General features: G+C 45.2%; 1 protein-coding gene across 1 annotated transcript in view; it reads right to left on the bottom strand.

The window, feature by feature from the left end:
- The window catches only part of NUP133 (nucleoporin 133), a 1,231,428-nt gene that overhangs the window by 576,667 nt on the left and 636,225 nt on the right, over positions 1-18,536 (bottom strand). The window contains exons 14-15 of the mRNA XM_078648729.1: positions 1,709-1,803; positions 1,392-1,616 (exon numbers count right to left, since the gene is read on the bottom strand). Coding sequence (XP_078504855.1) covers positions 1,392-1,616; positions 1,709-1,803 — 320 coding nt within the window. The remainder of the gene's footprint in view (positions 1-1,391; positions 1,617-1,708; positions 1,804-18,536) is intronic.

Genomic DNA, 18,536 nt, shown 5'->3' with positions numbered 1-18,536 from the left:
TTGCCAGTGAAGCGCGGGATCGGCTAAAGGTATTGCCAAAGGCATGACCTATTGCCTTTGCCAATGCTTGCTGCTTTAGTTTTGAAAGGTAGGCAACAGAACTAATCTTCCAAAGCAGCGAATGAATGAAGCAGCCCCTTGGAAACGGACTCATCTTCCATGAGGACTGCTCTTAATATTGCTTACAGGAGTATGAGGCGGTGGAAATGATATCCAGGCAAATAAAGGTCTGTACTCTTTATATTACATCCCTTTGCAGCTAGTATTGCTTGAATCTAGATTTATTTTTTTGAGAGCCCCAGACCATGATCTTATGTTTGCCTTTGTTAATAGTTATACTGATCTCCTTAGAGTATTTTTAAGTTTAAAATACAATTATAGAATGGCATTTGGAGCACATACCAAGAGGACAAAGTGATTAGCTAAAAATAAGACTGGAACCGACAAATTTTTAATTTCGGTGTATCAGGGACATTTTCCAAAAGTTCATCAGGGAAGTTGTTTACTTATCTATTGAAATGAAGAAGACTAATTTTACCTTTGCTTGTACGGAAAATGTTGGCACCAGGTGGGCATTTGTTCCATACCTCACTTGCATCTCTCTTCAGCTTCTCAATTAGTAAGATTGTGGATTGATTTAAGGATAGTTTTCACGGCTTTGGCCCATAGTTCATTTTGATCGATGCAAAACAAATGCTGACAATTTTACGAAAGCTGCACATAGGCATTCATTTTTCTGTTTAAATGTGTTTGATTTGTTTTCTATTTTTACACCAGCTGCTGGAGGGTGAAGATTTGATCAATGGTGGCAAGTTCTACATCCACCTTGTAAGATGACCAGGGTGCCTTCATCATCTTCCCATTCTCAGATGATTTCCATGATAATGTTAGAGAAAATCTTGGCTTTTGTATTTATTAGGCTTAAAGGCTTGTATGACTCTGGATCTCTATTGACCTTCTGGTTTACTGGAACTATGATGCTATCGACCAACGTTTCTGGCAAAGTGCAAAATGATTACCGAACATGCCCTCAGTGCTGAAACCAGGATGAAGGTGACAAGGGAGAGTGACAAGATCATCTACTTGATACGTTTGACTGCTCCTCAATTCATTGAAAGATAGTCCAGTTCTTGGGCCCTGAACAAATTACCAGAACAAACGTGTCATAACCGCACCAACAGGAGAGAAGTTTAACAAAGACTTCTTAAAGAAACATTTATTTTATTTTTCATTATTTTAGTCAATGTTTATTCTCTTCATTTATATAGGACTGTGCAGAATAAAACATAAGAGACGAACAATGTTTTCCAATAGCTGTCTCTGAACATATTCTTACTAATTTATAACAACTCGAATAAATACTTAACTTGATTTTTTTTTAAAAACATTACCTCTCTAAAAAAGACATCAGCAGGTGTGAGGTTTTGTGGAATGGGGCACTGTCTCTTATCCAATGCAATCATTATGGCAGCATTTACTAGAGCAGGAAGTTTGGAGTGGTGGTTTTTCAAAACAATGGCAGCAGATAGTTTCTCTGCATGTTCACAAATCAATAACCGAGTTGCCATAGGCATTCCCCTTACTGAGTATGTGCTGAGGCGCTGAAACAAGCCCACCTAGTAAAGAAAAGAGGAAATTGTTAGGTGAGGCAACAGAAATTACAAACATTCACTGAAAATGCTTCATAAACTATTATTTCAAACCCTACCTCGTGAATGAAATCAATGAACAAAGAATGCGCCTTCATTTTATCCTCCAGTTGATGTAAGAGTATTAGGGATGTATTACTAAATCCACCAGCCTCTAAAAAAAGAAAGTAAAGCCCATGATTAGAAAGCAAACGTTATCACATTTTTATAGGTCATGGTCCCAATTATTTACTTTGCTTCAAATCGAAAATGTAATGGTATATGGGAGAAGGGAGGGCAGCGGGTGAATTCAAAGACCTTACAACGTACATCGGCAGAGGGGGGCCTTGGGGTCCCAATCTTCGAGTTTCATTTCCAGGCCTCACAGCTGCAATGGCTAGCGTAGTGGTTGGTCATAGCGGGCTCGGAGGGAACCGACCTTGGGACCCGCACTGATTTACTACTGACTAAAATGCTTGACTCAGCGGTGACCATCCCCCACCTATCTTTGTTACAAACCACAGCCTTAGCTGCTTTTCGAAGACGGGGGATACACCCTTATACACCTCGGCCTTACCCCTGGTTGGTCTACTCTACGGGAACCCAAGGACAACATTCACCCCAGTCCTGCTGAAGACATGGACCGAGACTGGAGTCAGTGGGGAACTGCTACCAACACTCTGCACTGATCCCCTTCGGGGACTTGTTGGAGAGTTATATCTTACAACCAGGCAAACCAGGCCAATTTCTAACCAATGCGATAGTGCTGAGCACCTTCAGGGAGTTGTGTGGAGGGGCCAGGAAGACGCACGCAGTATTACACACAGTCTTAACATTGGGCACAGCAAGACACCAGGTAAAATGGTTGTACACCTCACAGCTGGGGATGGCTGCACGCCTCTGATGAAATTACCCAACCGCTAGGGGTCGACAATAGGAAGAGACCTCACAGATCTAGAATGGGCCAAATGTTTTGCATATCTTAAAAAAGTCTCACAATATACGAGACTTAAATATATACAATTCAATTATACCCATATGACTTATATGACACCTCACAGACTGCGAATGGTCTATGGAGGTGACACATGCAAATGTCAGATGCACCCCTGATAATGCAGATTTTGTGCACATGACCTGGGCCTGCGCCGGGCTCTTCGGGTTCTTGGGAGAGGGTTTGCGGCTCTCTGGGACAATGGTGGGATGCACATTGGAACACAGACTTGGGGTGTGCCTATCAGGGCTTTTCCCCAGACTGCCCAAATGGAAGGTGGGTAACAGATTTGTGGACCTAGCATTGGTCCTGGCTAGAAGACGAATAGCGATGACCCGAAAGTCTGGGACTGGACTGACAATGGACACCTGGAAGCGAGACGTGACCTATTGGGCTGGGGCAGAGGGCAGAGTCCTAGCAAGGGAAGAAATGAGAGGGCTGAGACAACGCCCTATTGCAGGGCACTGGAGAGAGATCTTAGATGCGTGTAAAAACCCAAAACGGGATCAGAGCGATGAAGAGGGAGATGTTAACGATACTTAAGCAAGAGACAAACAGGGTTGACGAGGGAACATCTGGTTGGTTACTACAAGAAAGTCCTAAAAAAAGATCACTAATACACCTGGACCCCTGGGTACTGAAAGATAGGAGACATGGGAACCGCCTTTACATATCATTTACCCTCTCCCAGCATTGATAAGACACGATTAGAGGGCAGTAATAGCCTGAAACCCAACAAGAAACAGTAAACAACTACCCTACACTCCACACTCCCCAGACAATTACTCTGCATTACTGACATGGCTACACAGCTTTGACCCCACAGTGTAGTTAGTTAGTTACTACGTTACCTATGTTGCGCAGTTTCACACAAACAAAGAGTATACATATTTGAAGACCCTCGCCAAAGGAATGAACAATAGCAAGCACAAACCTACATTTCCTTTGGATGGGTTATACTTTGGTGATGTGGTATGCATTGATAAATGTCAAAACTCCTGTTGGATACGGAACTAAAATGGCTATTAAATAGGTTTGAGAAAAAAATTATCAAAAATGTAATGATCATGATGAATGCTACAAAAGTGTTATTTGCAACTTAACTGCAAGTTTTCCGTTTCTAAATGTTGTATACAATTGCTGCCTGTTAGATGCCAGTTCGGCTTTTAGCCAGCCAACATAAATGGATACCTTCCCAAGGCCTGCATACCAATCTCATGTGACCTTTATAGAAAGTAGTGCGGTATGGAATAAGGGAAGCAGATACAGCATTTGATTGAAATCTAAGGAGACTTTATTCTGTCAAAGGTAATGTTCGCAGAAGCAGAAGCAGTGCGCAACCAGAGAACACCTAACCTTTCTGGATATTTTGCTTCATCAGAAGAATGTCAGACTAATGAACAAATGCCACTCCTGACATCTCCTGGGTGCAATTAAAAGCACAGGAAGCAAGCCAGAATAACAGCCAGACAGACCTGACAACTCATTCATTATGAATGGCAGTTTTCAGCTACAGCCTAAAACAGTGAAGAATAAAATCAGTCCCAGGCAGAACTACTTTAAAATGTGAGATATGAAAAGAGCTTTGGCATAATTTCTCATAGGTAAGCTCATGTGACAGGGTGTAATTCTTTTTCTGTGCTGAGCAGTATTATTGCCAATGGTGTATATCGAGTTTCAGCTAACACAAATAAGTTAATTGCTCGCCTAATGTGGTCCACTGTCCTTTTTCCTAGCACAAAGCTATGTTGCCACATGGAAGTCAGTATGGCAATGATCTTTCTCAAATGAGTAGCCATGATTTAGGAATAAAGGTTGGCGTCGCTATTAATTAATGAAATAGGCCAATCAAGGATTTTCCAGTGGCTCCCCCTTCTTTAGAAAAACCACTATGTCAGCAGCTGCCCAAGAATCAGGTGAACTTTCTAAGTTTAACAGCCACAAAGAGAGCTTAGATAATAGTGGAAACAACAGACTGCATAATTCCGAAGGTATCCCATCAGTCCCTACCGCTTTCTCAGAATGGAAGGAATACATAGCTCTCTTGATTTCCATCAATGTTATTATCTAACTCTTTCAAAAACAATGAGAGGAGTATCCCCTATGAAGTTGAAGAACAGACGTATCTGGAGGGCAGGATTTTGGCAAGAAGGAGAAAATTCATCCTTTTGTTTAAAACCCCTCACTCACCAACCTAGTGGTGACATGCTTCATCATCGGGGTCCACCTTGGCGTCCTAGCGACACCAAGGTGTGCTGCGACACCTGTACTACAGTGGAGCGGGTTGTGACTGTAAATGTGAAAAAAAGTGTTAAAAATTGTCCTGGTTGTACTCAAAAATATAGTTTTAATTGTAGAGCAACTGAACAATGTTTAAAAAATACTGGCGAGATCCTGGGAGGGAAGTTACGGCCAAAAGGATCTCTATATGTGTTGAGTGGTCAACATGTTTCTACCTTAAGGGCAATCGCCCGGTATTCATCAGGACCAGAAGAACAGGTGGACAGGGGGTGTGTGCTCCCTAAAAAGCACACCCGTACCTTGATCCCCTGTGTACCTACTGGCAAAACGGCCAGTGGTGTATACTGCTCATTAAAATAAGTGAGCAGATGAAAGAGTGAAAAAGAGACCTGTAAGGAAAGAAAAGGAGGGTAAAAATGATCAGATTCAATGTTAACTGTAAGTAGATCTTCTCTGTCAGTGCCCCGGTACACATTTATGTACCGGGCCAACGAGGGAGCCGCCCCCCATTGTCAGGGCTCACTGCGCTGTACAGAGGTTTAAAACGCTCGCGCTTTCTTTAATCTTTCAGAATATGTTACGTGTAAGGCATTTAACCTACGCCCTGCCCGTTGAAGCCCTGTGAGCTCATAATCGAGTAAGCCTCCATTTATACCATTTGAGCTCTAGTTTGTTCCTCATTGTTACGTGTGTGTTCGTTTTGTATGTACACTTATTGTTATTCACTCTCACGTGTGGGTCAGATGCTGTCAAATGGTTATAGCACTACCGAGATACCGATATGCCTTATGTCACCCCACTGCATATTCACCAACCATGGCAGAGCTACCGCAGGTATCCTCTATCCTGCTAGGAGCACAGGCATCACGTGATATCCACAATTCAGCTCAAGTTGGCATGCTTTAACCAATACTGGCACTCAAAATACTGAATGATTAGACTCAGATATGCCGTATTCACATCGCATGCAACCCGTGTGTACCATTAATTGGCATAAATGTTGATTAGTATCTCACCCCATCACCACGGTATCAAGATATTTGGAGATCTACCCCTTTTGGCACCATATATTATCCCACTGAGACACTGCACGACGTTACAGGAGAGTAAGTTAACATTGAATCTGATCATTTTTACCCTCCTTTTCTTTCCTTACAGGTCTCTTTTTCACTCTTTCATCTGCTCACTTATTTTAATGAGCAGTATACACCACTGGCCGTTTTGCCAGTAGGTACACAGGGGATCAAGGTACGGGTGTGCTTTTTAGGGAGCACACACCCCCTGTCCACCTGTTCTTCTGGTCCTGATGAATACCGGGCGATTGCCCTTAAGGTAGAAACATGTTGACCACTCAACACATATAGAGATCCTTTTGGCCGTAACTTCCCTCCCAGGATCTCGCCAGTATTTTTTAAACATTGTTCAGTTGCTCTACAATTAAAACTATATTTTTGAGTACAACCAGGACAATTTTTAACACTTTTTTTCACATTTACAGTCACAACCCGCTCCACTGTAGTACAGGTGTCGCAGCACACCTTGGTGTCGCTAGGACGCCAAGGTGGACCCCGATGATGAAGCATGTCACCACTAGGTTGGTGAGTGAGGGGTTTTAAACAAAAGGATGAATTTTCTCCTTCTTGCCAAAATCCTGCCCTCCAGATACGTCTGTTCTTCAACTTCATAGGGGATACTCCTCTCATTGTTTTTGATACATTTCCTCCCAGGGGAATAGGAGTGATCTCTAGTTCACCTCTGAGTGAACAAACTCCCTTACTCTCTTCTTTGATTGAAGCATTATCTAACTCTTCCCTATATTCCTAAAAGCGCGATTCCAAGCTAATTTAATAGAGGAAGTCCTTATTCCTGTTCTGAGCGGGAATATGGTCTTCTTGATATGGTGACGGGTAGAACTCCACAAAGACTGACAATTCCTAGTAAAAAAATAAACCGTAATTACCTCACCTCACGTTTTTAGTATGCGTTATGATTGCCTCAGAAATATCGTATGATAACCCTGGTACAGTATTACTCTATGTATGCTTCTTTTGAAAAACAATAAAAAATATTTTGGAAAATAAAAAACAAAAAAATAATATACATGCTGCCAAAAATAGAACACAATATTCAACTTTATCGCTAAGATCCAATCAAAGTGTGCACAAACTCATTTGCCTTGATATCTGAGTGAAGATATGAGTCATATTATTTGTAATAATTTCATTAGTACAGGTTTGAACGAAACACTTGACACCACTTCTCCTTAAAAAGGTTTAATCAATTGTCATAGCCTCCACCTTCTCTCTCCTACTGCATGACGGAAATTCGACCTTACAAATAATACATGACCATTGGTCGCCTTCTTTGATTCTGGTCGCACGTTCTCAAAAATTTTGTCCAAGTAAAAAAACATATCCAAAGAAAACCAGTATGGCCTTCGGTTTGTGATCAGTTGTTGATTCTGTGGGTTGGCAGTTCGAACATAAGCAGAAATCTGTGCGCCAGTTGTACTTCATAAACCCATTCCCAATCAGTTAGTTCTGGGAATGCGGTTTGGAACAACTTTATAACAAACTAGCGGCCCGCCCCGACGTTGTCCGGGGATGAAATGGAATGTCCGCAATGGTTGTAATAGGCAAGGAAAATTTATTTCAAAACTTGCCTGTGCGTCCGCTCAGAAGCCCTCGTTCGGTACCGCTGAAGGCGAGCGTGTGCTCTTCTGTTTGTTGTCCTTGCCGCAATATGCGAACGCATGTGTCTGCTCCAGCCGACGCCCCGATCGCCGCAAAATGCACGCACTCCCCAAACACGGCGCAGGACGCCCCACATCGCGTCAACGGCAAACGCCACAACTGCTTCTGAATGCTTCCGGCGTCTCCGACGGCACACGCCTACAACAATGCCAAAGGGCACGCCCACTCGTGTTGGAACGCTAGTCCCACACAGAGCGCTTATGGCAAGCTGTATAATACCGCAGGCTTTTGCCGAATGCACACGCCCATCGCTGTATGCACACGCCCATCGCTTTACAGCAGAACGCGCATGCCCACAACGGACTACTTTTCCCAAACGTTCTATTTCCCTTCTAATGTATATGTTGGGCTGGTGTATAGCCTATGTCCATCTGCTGATACTCTCCTTTCCAACTCTGTATTGGGTGTTCCGGTTGGCGCTGTGGTTCCGGAGCTTACCCGCCACAATGGTTTGGGCTCTCTCTTTATAATATTAGTATGGATCTTAGTGTCCTCTCCCTCAGCTCTTTCCTGTATGCACAGAATGCTTAAGCTTTGTCACCAAAGACGATTTCAAAAATCCTCCAATTTCCATTTAACACAGAATCAAGGTAGCTGGTTGTTCCCACATACATGTCATTTCAGGCTCTAGAATACGGTTACGCTCCTCCACTTCTGAAATTCTACCAACCATCTCAGAGCATTTTTTAGATCATTTACAGACTGCCCCTTGTTGTTTACTTGTGGCATCTTGAGCCCTTCTATTATCATATAGCTTCTCCTCCCGATAGGCCATAATCCCTTGACCGACTTCCCCAAAAGGGTGGTATCTCACCCAATATAGGTGTGAATGTCTAGTAGTTGTCCATGAGGGCAATGACACAACAGGGTTTAAAGACTGATGCATTTCCATTCTTAGACAACGACAAGTCTCATCACAGTTCTCTGTATTAATACCATGCACCTTGATTTGTCGCATTGTTACTTTATGCTATCTTGTCACATAGATTCATCTTCGTAGGTCCAGAGTCTGCTCCACTATGAAACAGGTCCCGCCCAATCACCGATCTAAGTGTTCATTACACTCAGAAAATGATACCTCAGGTTCAAGGTGGCCATCATCATCATATCTGTTTGTGACTGTCATCAGTAATTTATCCCACAATTTTGTGTCAGCCATTCTAATGCAACCCTGCCTCAATCTGGTTTTCAAAACTATGTTATTAACAGCAGCACCTCAGCATATGTCTAACATCTGACACCTAACCTTGTGAGGCACAGTGGATTTCCATTTCATGGTAGTTTGGCCTTTGGGGCTAAGACTCCCAGTCAGGGCCAGCTCGAGCCCTGGTGGCGGCTGTTACAACAGTCTTTTTTGGTGCTCTCCTCCCCAACAGCCTCCTTTTCGATGAAATTCCTCACTACCACTCTCCAACAGTGCACCTCATCTTTCCATAGCCTCTCTCTAACCGTACATTTACATTTTTTATAGTGCTACTTTTAGTTCACTCGCACTCAGTTCTATGGTCTGCATGGTACACGTCCTTTGCAGCAGTCACATTAACCCTCTGTGCTACTTTAAGAAGAGCCAAAACTGGAACTAGACAACATTTTGTAATCTCACTAGCTGGAACATTAATCACCAGAGTTATCCATATATTTCTATTATTGCCTGAAAACTAACTGATGCACAAAGAAGTTTGTGCTTTTAAACCTAAAATTATTTGTAAACACAGCACCTCCCCACCAAAGTCAATGCCAACTGCGGCTGCACCAGTTGCCTCACCCTAAAGCCAGTTCTGCTCCTAGCAATAGGGCAGGATAAGCATTTCCAGAAATGGGTGAGAGCTAATCTCATACCCATTACATGAGGAAAAAGATCTATGTAAATGGTGGGGTGTGATACTTCCCCGAAATCAAGCAAGCAAACAAGTTAACATATTTTTTGTAGATGATTTATGGGAGAGTAAACTTCTCCCTGAGAATTTTTTGAAACTTTTGGGGTCAAAATTTGCTAAAACGCCTCAGACCCCTATGGCCATTCATGAAATATTCCAGTACTTTCATGGTGCAGCAGGGAAGCAGGAACTTTCCTAGGAGTAGATCTCATTTTTTTCAAATGTCTTAAGTCAGAAAATACTTCCACTATACCATGGTCATCATATTTTCATGGGTGAGACCCTTATGCAAAGGAGTACATTCAATAGGAAAGCGCCGGGGAGGAGCCTAGCTCGCGACCGGGATGGCCGCGTTTTAGCTCGGCTCCGTTCAACCACCTGTTTTCTTCGATTATCCTGTATTTCTCCTGCCCCGGGAAGCCCTCCTGGCGGTGTTTCGGTACCGCGGGCACTTTGCGGACACTTACCCGTTGCTCCGGTGATCCTGGGTGCTGTCGATCCTGTGCGGTGGTCCCGCTCGGAGCCTTCGGGGCGGACTGGCCTGGACCTCCTGGCAGCGACGGGACGTGACGGAGCGCGATGGTCGGCCCTTGCTGGCGCTGTGGATCTGGTTGCGGAGGCTGATGTGCGAATAGACCGGCTGTGCCCGTTGGCGGATCCGACTGGCCTGGGCCTGGGGGTGCGGACGCTGCCTCCTGCGGGGGAGCCTCCTCATTTATCCGGCTTGGTCCCCCCCTTTGTTCCCCGGCCCGGCCATTTTGAATTTTCCGCCCGGGCTCGGAGAACGGGGCCGGCGGCACGAGGGGGCCGCCGAACATCCTTCTTCTGGTGGGTCTCCTTCCTGCCTTGGGGCGCCCCGCCGCAGTTCGGCTGACCTCCTTTTGCTTTGGTGTTGCTCCGGCCGGGGCCCCCGACGACCGAGGGCTTGCTGGGCTCCTAAGATGGCGGCCGACCCTGAGAGTCTCTGCCGGGCCTGGGCGAGCACTGGGGGCCCGCCACACGGCCCGGATGTCGGATCTTGTGAAGGGTTTCCTGCACTTCAAGTTGTCCTGGATGCACTATACTCCTGGCGGACTTCCGTGGCTGCGCCTGTTTCCCCTGTGGAGGCGGACCCACTTTTTGATTTAGGCGGGCCCCCATCGTTGGATTTTGCTTCCTTGTTGCAGGGTACGGCTGGTGTGCTCCTGGTCTCTGTGCCTCCGGCGGAGACCGCATCCTTGAATTGGAGACTCTCCGACGCCCTTCGTCGTCCTGCTTTGTTGCCTCGGCCGCTGGTCTGCGGTCCGTTTGCATCCTGTCCAGGCCTCGATGATCCTTTCTGTTTCTCATCGCGTCGGCTCCCCGGCCGGGGCGCCTGTGCCGACCCAGCTGGGCTTGCCTCGTTGGACTTGTCCATAGAACTGTGCCTGCGGTGCGAAGATTGTACCGTGACTTTTTTATATTCTCCGTATTTTCTTTCACGTCTCTCCTCAGGACTGCCGCTGGATTTCCTCCTGAACCCTGTGTCCCTCGTCGTTTGGACTTTGTTTGTTTGGATGATTACAACCTTGGACAAAAGCGGACAGGGCTGAAATGACTTATTATATGCGGTAGTCTTGTTTTTGATCTATGACCGACATGTGCTGTTGTGATGTTGCGTAACTTCGTGGGACTCCTGAAACTTATCCTGATGTCGTTTAACTTCCCGTGGGCTCTGCCTCTCCCCTTTTCACAGGTGGTGGGATGGTTGCAGATTATCCTGTTTTTTGCCCTCTCCCGTGTGTAATGTTCCTTCCTTTCCCTGGCCCTTCTTTTTGCCTTTGTTTCTACCTTGTTTCTTTCTCCTATATTTCGGGTTCTATTTTAGGGCGACAGGCACGCTGCTGGGGGGTTGGCCGTAGCCTTCTGCAGGGGTGTAGGGTGGGCTTGAGGGGTGGGTGGGGGGGTCTTTTGCTGTTTTGGGGGGATCTTTTTCCTCCTTTCTTCTCCCTTTTTGGTTCTATGGCCCTTGTGTATCCCTTCTTTCGGGGCTCTGTCTCGTCGTCTGTCCCCCTGGTGTCTTTCTGGGGTATTTTTCCGGTATCACGATGATTCTGATTTGCTGGGTGTGTTTTCTATATTTTCAATGTCTATTTTGTACCGGGTTATGGTTTTCCTGTTTCGTCGCCCGGGGGCGGGTGTTTGGATAAGAGTCCCTTCCTTTCCTTCTTCCCCCTTCCTTTCCCCCCCCCCCCCCTTATGCGGGGTTCCTTTCTTTTATTGGGGGTCCGTTTCGTATTGTTCTTGTATTTGGGTCTTTTTCTGTGCTGTTTGGTGGGATGGGTGGTAGCTGCGGTGGGCGGGCATTGGACGGTGTGTGCGATGGCCTTTCCTCATGTCTGTTGTTTTGACCGGTGCTTATTGGTATGCCTATTTCGTGTTTGTTTCTCCTGTGTTTTTTACGATCATTGTATTGCTGCCCGCCGCGGCCCCGCCCCTTTGGATTGTCTCTTGGCCCGCCATACTCCTGTACTCCCTAACCCGTCCTTTAAAAATAAGAAAACTACCTTTCTAATTCTTATCTCCTGTGATCGCTCTAAGATGCTTGTTATTTCTCCTGTTTCTTTGCCTTTGTATACTGTGATACTCTGTGCATTGCTCCTGACATTCGGCTCTGTGGTGGCCAGCCCGGTGGGTTGTAGGCCCGTATTTGTGAGCTCTTTCTGTACAATAAAGGTTTTCAAAAAAAAAAAAAAAAAAAAAAAAAAAAGGAAAGCGCCAGAAATTTACCACGGATACTTCAGCCACAGCCATGGGTGCCTCTAAAAATTCCCTCCAATATCCAAGGGTCAGATTTTTGTCATTGACACCCCCTATAAAACGAGCACAGGAAATCTTATGACAAGAGTTACCTCAAATATCAGATCCAACATTCTCCTATGGATCCACCTAATATGCTAAGAATTACGTGCATCATGTCAGGGCCTTCGGCCAGGTATCGTGGCGCGTGTTCTGTGTGCCTGCTGCTGGGTATGACTGGGCTATAGCTTTTTCCGTCAGATAGTTCAAGTACCCACAGCCAATGATGGTGTTGTAACAGAAGCATATCAGGGCCTGCAGTTTGCCATAGGTAACACCTTCCATCTATATTCTATTAGTACCCCTGTTCATAAGGCAAGAATAACCTCCAATATGACAGACCAGCAACATATTTGCACGCATAGCTCATATCCACTAACACACACACATTCTCACTCTATCTCTTGCACTCTTTCGTACATTTGTACTGCCACACACACACGCAGACACACTGCTACTTACACTTCCATTAGTCAATCTGCTTTTATTATGTTAGAAAAGCTTGCCCTGCTGCTTATGCTATAACTACCGTGCCTTTTAGTGAAGCTTAATAAAAAACATACTCTATACGCTATTCAAAAATAGTAATATATTGCCTTGTCAATGTTTCTTACAAGTATGATGGGAATAAAAAGTATGCGCGTATCAAGAGAGAGAGAGGGGACTAGAAAGCTAGTCCGAGTCCCCGTAGTTTATATGTGTTATCAAAAGAGACTAGCTTAAATATGACCAATATTGTTAGGACTCTGATTAGATTTGTCATGGGCACCTCGTTGGTGAGTTCATGAAGCCCTCACGCACCAACCTGGTTGGTGGCATGCTTCATCATCGGGCCCACCCAGTGACACCTAATGTGTCCCGGGTGTGCTGCGACGCCTGATTACAGCGGAGCCGGAGTACGAGGACGGTGCAACAGGTACAAGGCAGGCTCTGACCAGAAAAGCTGGTCAACCCCTTACCGCTTCACTCCTGGAAGCATTGGCTGCAAAATCTAAGCGCATATATGAGAAGGGAATCCCCCCTCTCACACTTAGAGAAACACCTTAGTGAGTGTAACACATAGCCTGGATTACACTCCTTTTTAACCTGCACTACACTCTATTTTAAAAAGGTCCTGAGGAAAGCCAGATTTAGCTTAAGGCACTGGCTGAAACATGTCGACCAACTGATGGATGTAGGAGGTAGTAACTCGCCTCCCTTAAACATCCCCAAGCCTTATTTTAACCGCTGACGGGGGCCCAGTTATTAAAATTTAATTTACCCTCGGGTACTGGGACCCTCGCCAAGCCGTTTTAACTCACACTTCATTTTACACCTCACATTGCACTCTCAGTAAAATACCAGCTCCGCTGTAATCGGGCGTCGCAGCACACCCAGGACACATTAGGTGTCAATGGGTGGGCCCGATGATGAAGCATGCCACCAACCAGGTTGGTGGGTGAGGGCTTCATGAACTCACCAACGAGGTGCCCATGACAAATCTAATCAAAGTCCTAACAATATTGGTCATATTTAAGCTAGTCTCTTTTGATAACACATGTGAATAAAAAGTACACTTCCTTAAAATAGCTTTATGGGGCTTACATTTGCCTTCACGTGTGGATCAAGTAGTTACGATATTGAAAATGAACTAATGCACGTTCTAACCTGTAATATCACAGCATCCAACTGATCTTATGAAATGCTTGACTTTTTCGGCAACCCTGTACAATGTAAAAAAACACTACAAGTCTCAGAATGAAGCACTGTAGTAATGTGAAAGCCAGGAATGGCTGAAGGTGTCGACGATCATAAATTCATCACTATACCCCAAAGTCTCAGCCCTAGTATCCTCATCGCGCCATCCAACATTTTCAGTCCACTCTCCCCTCTTGCACCAGCCCTGTTGTTACAGATGGAATTATGTAGGCATCTAGTACAACAGAAAGAGCAGGGATTCTGTGGGTGCCTTTGTAGAAATATGTGTATATTCATGAGAGTTGTGTAATTTTTATTTGTACAGAGCAAGAGGTGTGCGTGCTCATGTAAGTGCTTGGTGATGATGAATAGTGAGAGTGCAGCAGGAGTGGTGCGAGTGCAAGGTGAAAAATGTGCTGATGTGAGTGCCTGGTAAGCTGCATGAATGCAAGCGAAAGGAGGGCCCATATCAGTGTTGGGTGAGAGGTGTGCGTGCAGAGTGAGAGGAAGGAGTGCAGGGTGGTGTAAGGGGTGTAATGCAGGGTGAGTGGTTTGCCTGTGTGTGGTGCATGGTGAGCGGCAAAAGTGAAGGGTGAGCTGCGCAAGTGACTGGTGAGTGCAAGGTGAGATGAGTTAGTGCAGAGTGAGTGGCGTGTCCCTAGGAGGATGAACAGAGTGCCTGTATGAATGCAGGCTGAGAGTTTGTACATTTGAGAGCAGGGTGAGAGGAGAAAGTGCAGGGTGAGTGGTGTGACTTCAGGGTGAAAACTGTGTTTCTTTGCGTGGTGTGAGTGCAGAGTAATTGCTATGCCCATGTGAGTGAAGGGTGAGCTGTGAGAATGACACGAGTGACTATGTGAATGTACAATTATCGATGTGATGGTTTGAGAGTAGGGTGAGAGTAGTGACTACAGGGTGAATGATGTAACACGTATTTGGGTGCAGGAAAAAGTGCAGAGTGGGAGGAATGAACGGTGAGTGATGTGCTTGTTTGAGTTAGACTGTAGAATGAGTAGTGAGAGTGACCGGTGAGTGAAATGTTACATGAGTGCAGGGTAAGTAGCGTGCTTGTAAAAATGCAGAGTGAAATGCTTGCATGCATGATAAGTGGTGTGAGTGCAGTGTGATCGCTGTGAATGAAGGGCAAACATGAAAGTGAAGAGTGAGAATGAGGAGGGAGTTGTCTGAATGCAGGATGTATTCACAGGCACCTGGAGTAACTCAGTATTATGTTGACGGCTGGTATACGGTTTCAGATATAGGTTGAACTATTGCTATTATGGCATCAATCAGGGATAGAGGAAATCATGTGCTGACCTGCCAAGTGAGGAGAGATTTGTGAATATGTTGCACCACCGACACCGGAATTTAACATTCCCCTGATGAAGGGTTCCCTACAGCCCGAAATGCATAGGGACTACCAAATTGAAGTGTAAACTGGTGTTTCAGGTTAAATTTTCTTTCCAAATGTTTATCACCCAACAAATCAATGTGGATTATAAACTATATGTATACTGAATAAATTCAACCTATGGAAACAGACGAATCTGCTTTAAACCTATTTAATGTCAATCAACAGACATCATGCTGTGCATTGAGGAGACACAACCCCACCCCCCTATTGGGGTGGTGCTAATTTCAGTTGTTACCCAGGCGCAATGATCAGTGAGCGATACCTGATCTATACGCACAACTTTTTGAAACCTTAAAGAGAGGGTACAAATGTGTTCTCTTGAACGGAGGTGTGCATGAACCACTATCTTGCATCTGATCCTGCAACAAATCTTCAGTCTCCTGATTAGGGTTGCCAGCTGATCGGATTTATACCAGCACCACTGGTATTTTGATGTCCTAGCCAGTACAAAAATAAGCGAAATCAGCTAAAGCCGGTATTTTAGCACTTATTTGTGCATACTTCATACAGCAAAGATAAATAGCACTTTTAAATGTGTTCTAGGACTGCATTAATGATTCATGACTAATAATCAAAGGAAACAGTCACTATACAAATGAATACATACCATTTAATTTACAGCCCTATTTATTGTCATGGCAAGGCCTTTGCAGACTTTTTTTAAACAACAACAAATGTCTGGTATTTTTCTCTTGGAAAGGTGGCATAATCAAGACAGACAAGTTACTTACCTTCGGTAACACCTCATCTGGTAGAAACTCTACCGTACTGCAGATTCCTCACCTTAGAATATCACCCAGGCACCAGACTGGATCAGGATAATCTTGAGCAGTACCTGTGCCGATAGGTAGCAAATATCAGCTTTGCATCAACGCCTTCAGTGTTGAAAGGAAGGTCACAACTTTGGAGCTGGGGAACCCGGTACAGGTCTCCGCTTCGGCTCAACATTGTGCTCATATAAAGCACTCCAATACCTTCCGGCTGAGTTCGCGCTATAGTAAAACTGAAAAGAAAAAAAAGCGCTTGCAAAACAAAACTTGCGCTCTAGAAGTCCCTTCTAAACCAAGGGAGGGGAATCAGCAGCGCTGCACAAAGAAAAGAGCCCAAGAAGCAGAAGGGAGGAGGGGGCAGCTGCAGCCCAAGAGCGAGCGAGTTCAGACTAAAAACAAGATGGGAGGGTGTTGTTCTTGGAATGGCGGGGAGATTAAGTGAACTGGGAGTAACAGCGAGGACTGAGCAAAAGACAAATGAGTGAACTGAAGGAAAACATATGGCCCATAGTTAAAGGATCCATGTGGCAGGGGCAGAATGCAGGGTGAAACAAAACAGCCCAAAGCTTGGACAAATGTATGCTATTGACCAATGAAAACAAAGGAATTTGTAAAGGCAGAGGAAAGAACCAATGGAAAGTGCTGGGCATGTTTAAAAGCCCATAGACTGAAAAACACAAGTCTCGAAGAGACAGCGAAGGAGCTGCATAGGCGAAACCTAATAAAAATGCGGTGTATGACAGCTTGAAGCTTGCTGACCCTCTTGGCCAATGTAATGGCCAGCAGAAAAGAAGTCTTGACGGTAGAGAGCCATAAAGGACAAGAATGGAGCCCCTAAAATGGAGTATAGATTAGAAACTCAAAACAAGATTTAGATACCACTGAGGCATGACAAATGGGGTAGGAGGAAAAAGATGCTGTAATCCTGTTTGGAAATGAAACACAACCAGTGATTTAAAGAGGGAAGGTTTATCTGACAGCCGCCAGAAGACCAGGTTGGCCAACTAATAACTTTTTTTTGTTTATTTCATTTTCTCATACATAACAAATTGCAGAATTACACATTGCTGCTAAATATACATAATATACGTATGCTTACACCAAACGTAACAATAACAAAACCTTGGAATAGTCGAACTGTATAATTGATAGGAAGCAATAATATACATTTGTATAAATAGTGTCTGCAAACCTTTTTGTAGTGGAGGCATGCACAAGTTAACTAAACACCAGACCATACCTATTTTTACAGCGTTACACATCGATTCTTTATTTATAAAGTAGGGGGATTTCCGCAAATGGCCCCTGCTGCTGGTGATATTGCACCAAGAAAAACCAAAGGTGATGATGGACGGAGCGTTGACAATATAAACACTCACCCCCAGTCAACTGATCTGGGTTTAATCCATCACCGTCTTTAGCTCACTCCGCCATCCCAGTTCAGACATGGCCATATGCAAATCAGTCTGAGCCTGTGCCTCATGGGAACAGTCCAGCCCGAACTGCCAAGCCATGTCTTCCCTGGACCGGAATCAAGCTTCCCAGGACAGGTTTCTGGCATTACAGCCGTCTTCAGCCGGGCTTGCTTGACTCCAGTGGCAAAGTGAGCAAGGGCCTCATGTCTGAGCATACCCTGCCAACTTAGGGCGAACAAAGAAAAACCAAAGGTGATGATGGACGGAGCGTTGACAATACAAACACTCACCCCCAGTCAACTGATCTGGGTTTAATCCATCACCGTTCTTTAGCTCACTCCGCCACCCCAGTTCAGACATGGCCATATGCAAATCAGTCTGACCCTGTGCCTCATGGGAACAGTCCAGCCCGAACTGCCAAGCCATGTCTTCCCTGGACCGGAATCAAGCTTCCCAGGACCGGTTTCTGGCATTACAGCCGTCTTCAGCCGGGCTTGCTTGACTCCAGTGGCAAAGTGAGCAAGGGACTCACGTCTGAGCATACCCTGCCAACTTAGGGCGAACAAAGAAAAACCAAAGGTGATGATGGACGGAGCGTTGACAATACAAACACTCACCCCCAGTCAACTGATCTGGGTTTAATCCATCACCGTTCTTTAGCTCACTCCGCCTCCCCAGTTCAGACATGGCCAAATGCAAATCAGTCTGACCCTGTGCTTCATGGGAACAGTCCAGCCCGAACTGCCAAGCCATGTCTTCCCTGGACCGGAATCAAGCTTCCCAGGACCGGTTTCTGGCATTACAGCCGTCTTCAGCCGGGCTTGCTTGACTCCAGTGGCAAAGTGAGCAAGGGACTCCCGTCTGAGCATACCCTGCCAACTTAGGGCGAACAAAGAAAAACCAAAGGTGATGATGGACGGAGCGTTGACAATACAAACACTCACCCCCAT

This window comes from Lissotriton helveticus, chromosome 6 (assembly GCF_964261635.1).
Source record: "Lissotriton helveticus chromosome 6, aLisHel1.1, whole genome shotgun sequence".
Classification (NCBI taxonomy): domain Eukaryota; kingdom Metazoa; phylum Chordata; class Amphibia; order Caudata; family Salamandridae; genus Lissotriton; species Lissotriton helveticus.
The sequence above is the reverse complement of the archived record's forward strand: the minus strand, read 5'-3'. Positions and strand labels throughout refer to the sequence as shown.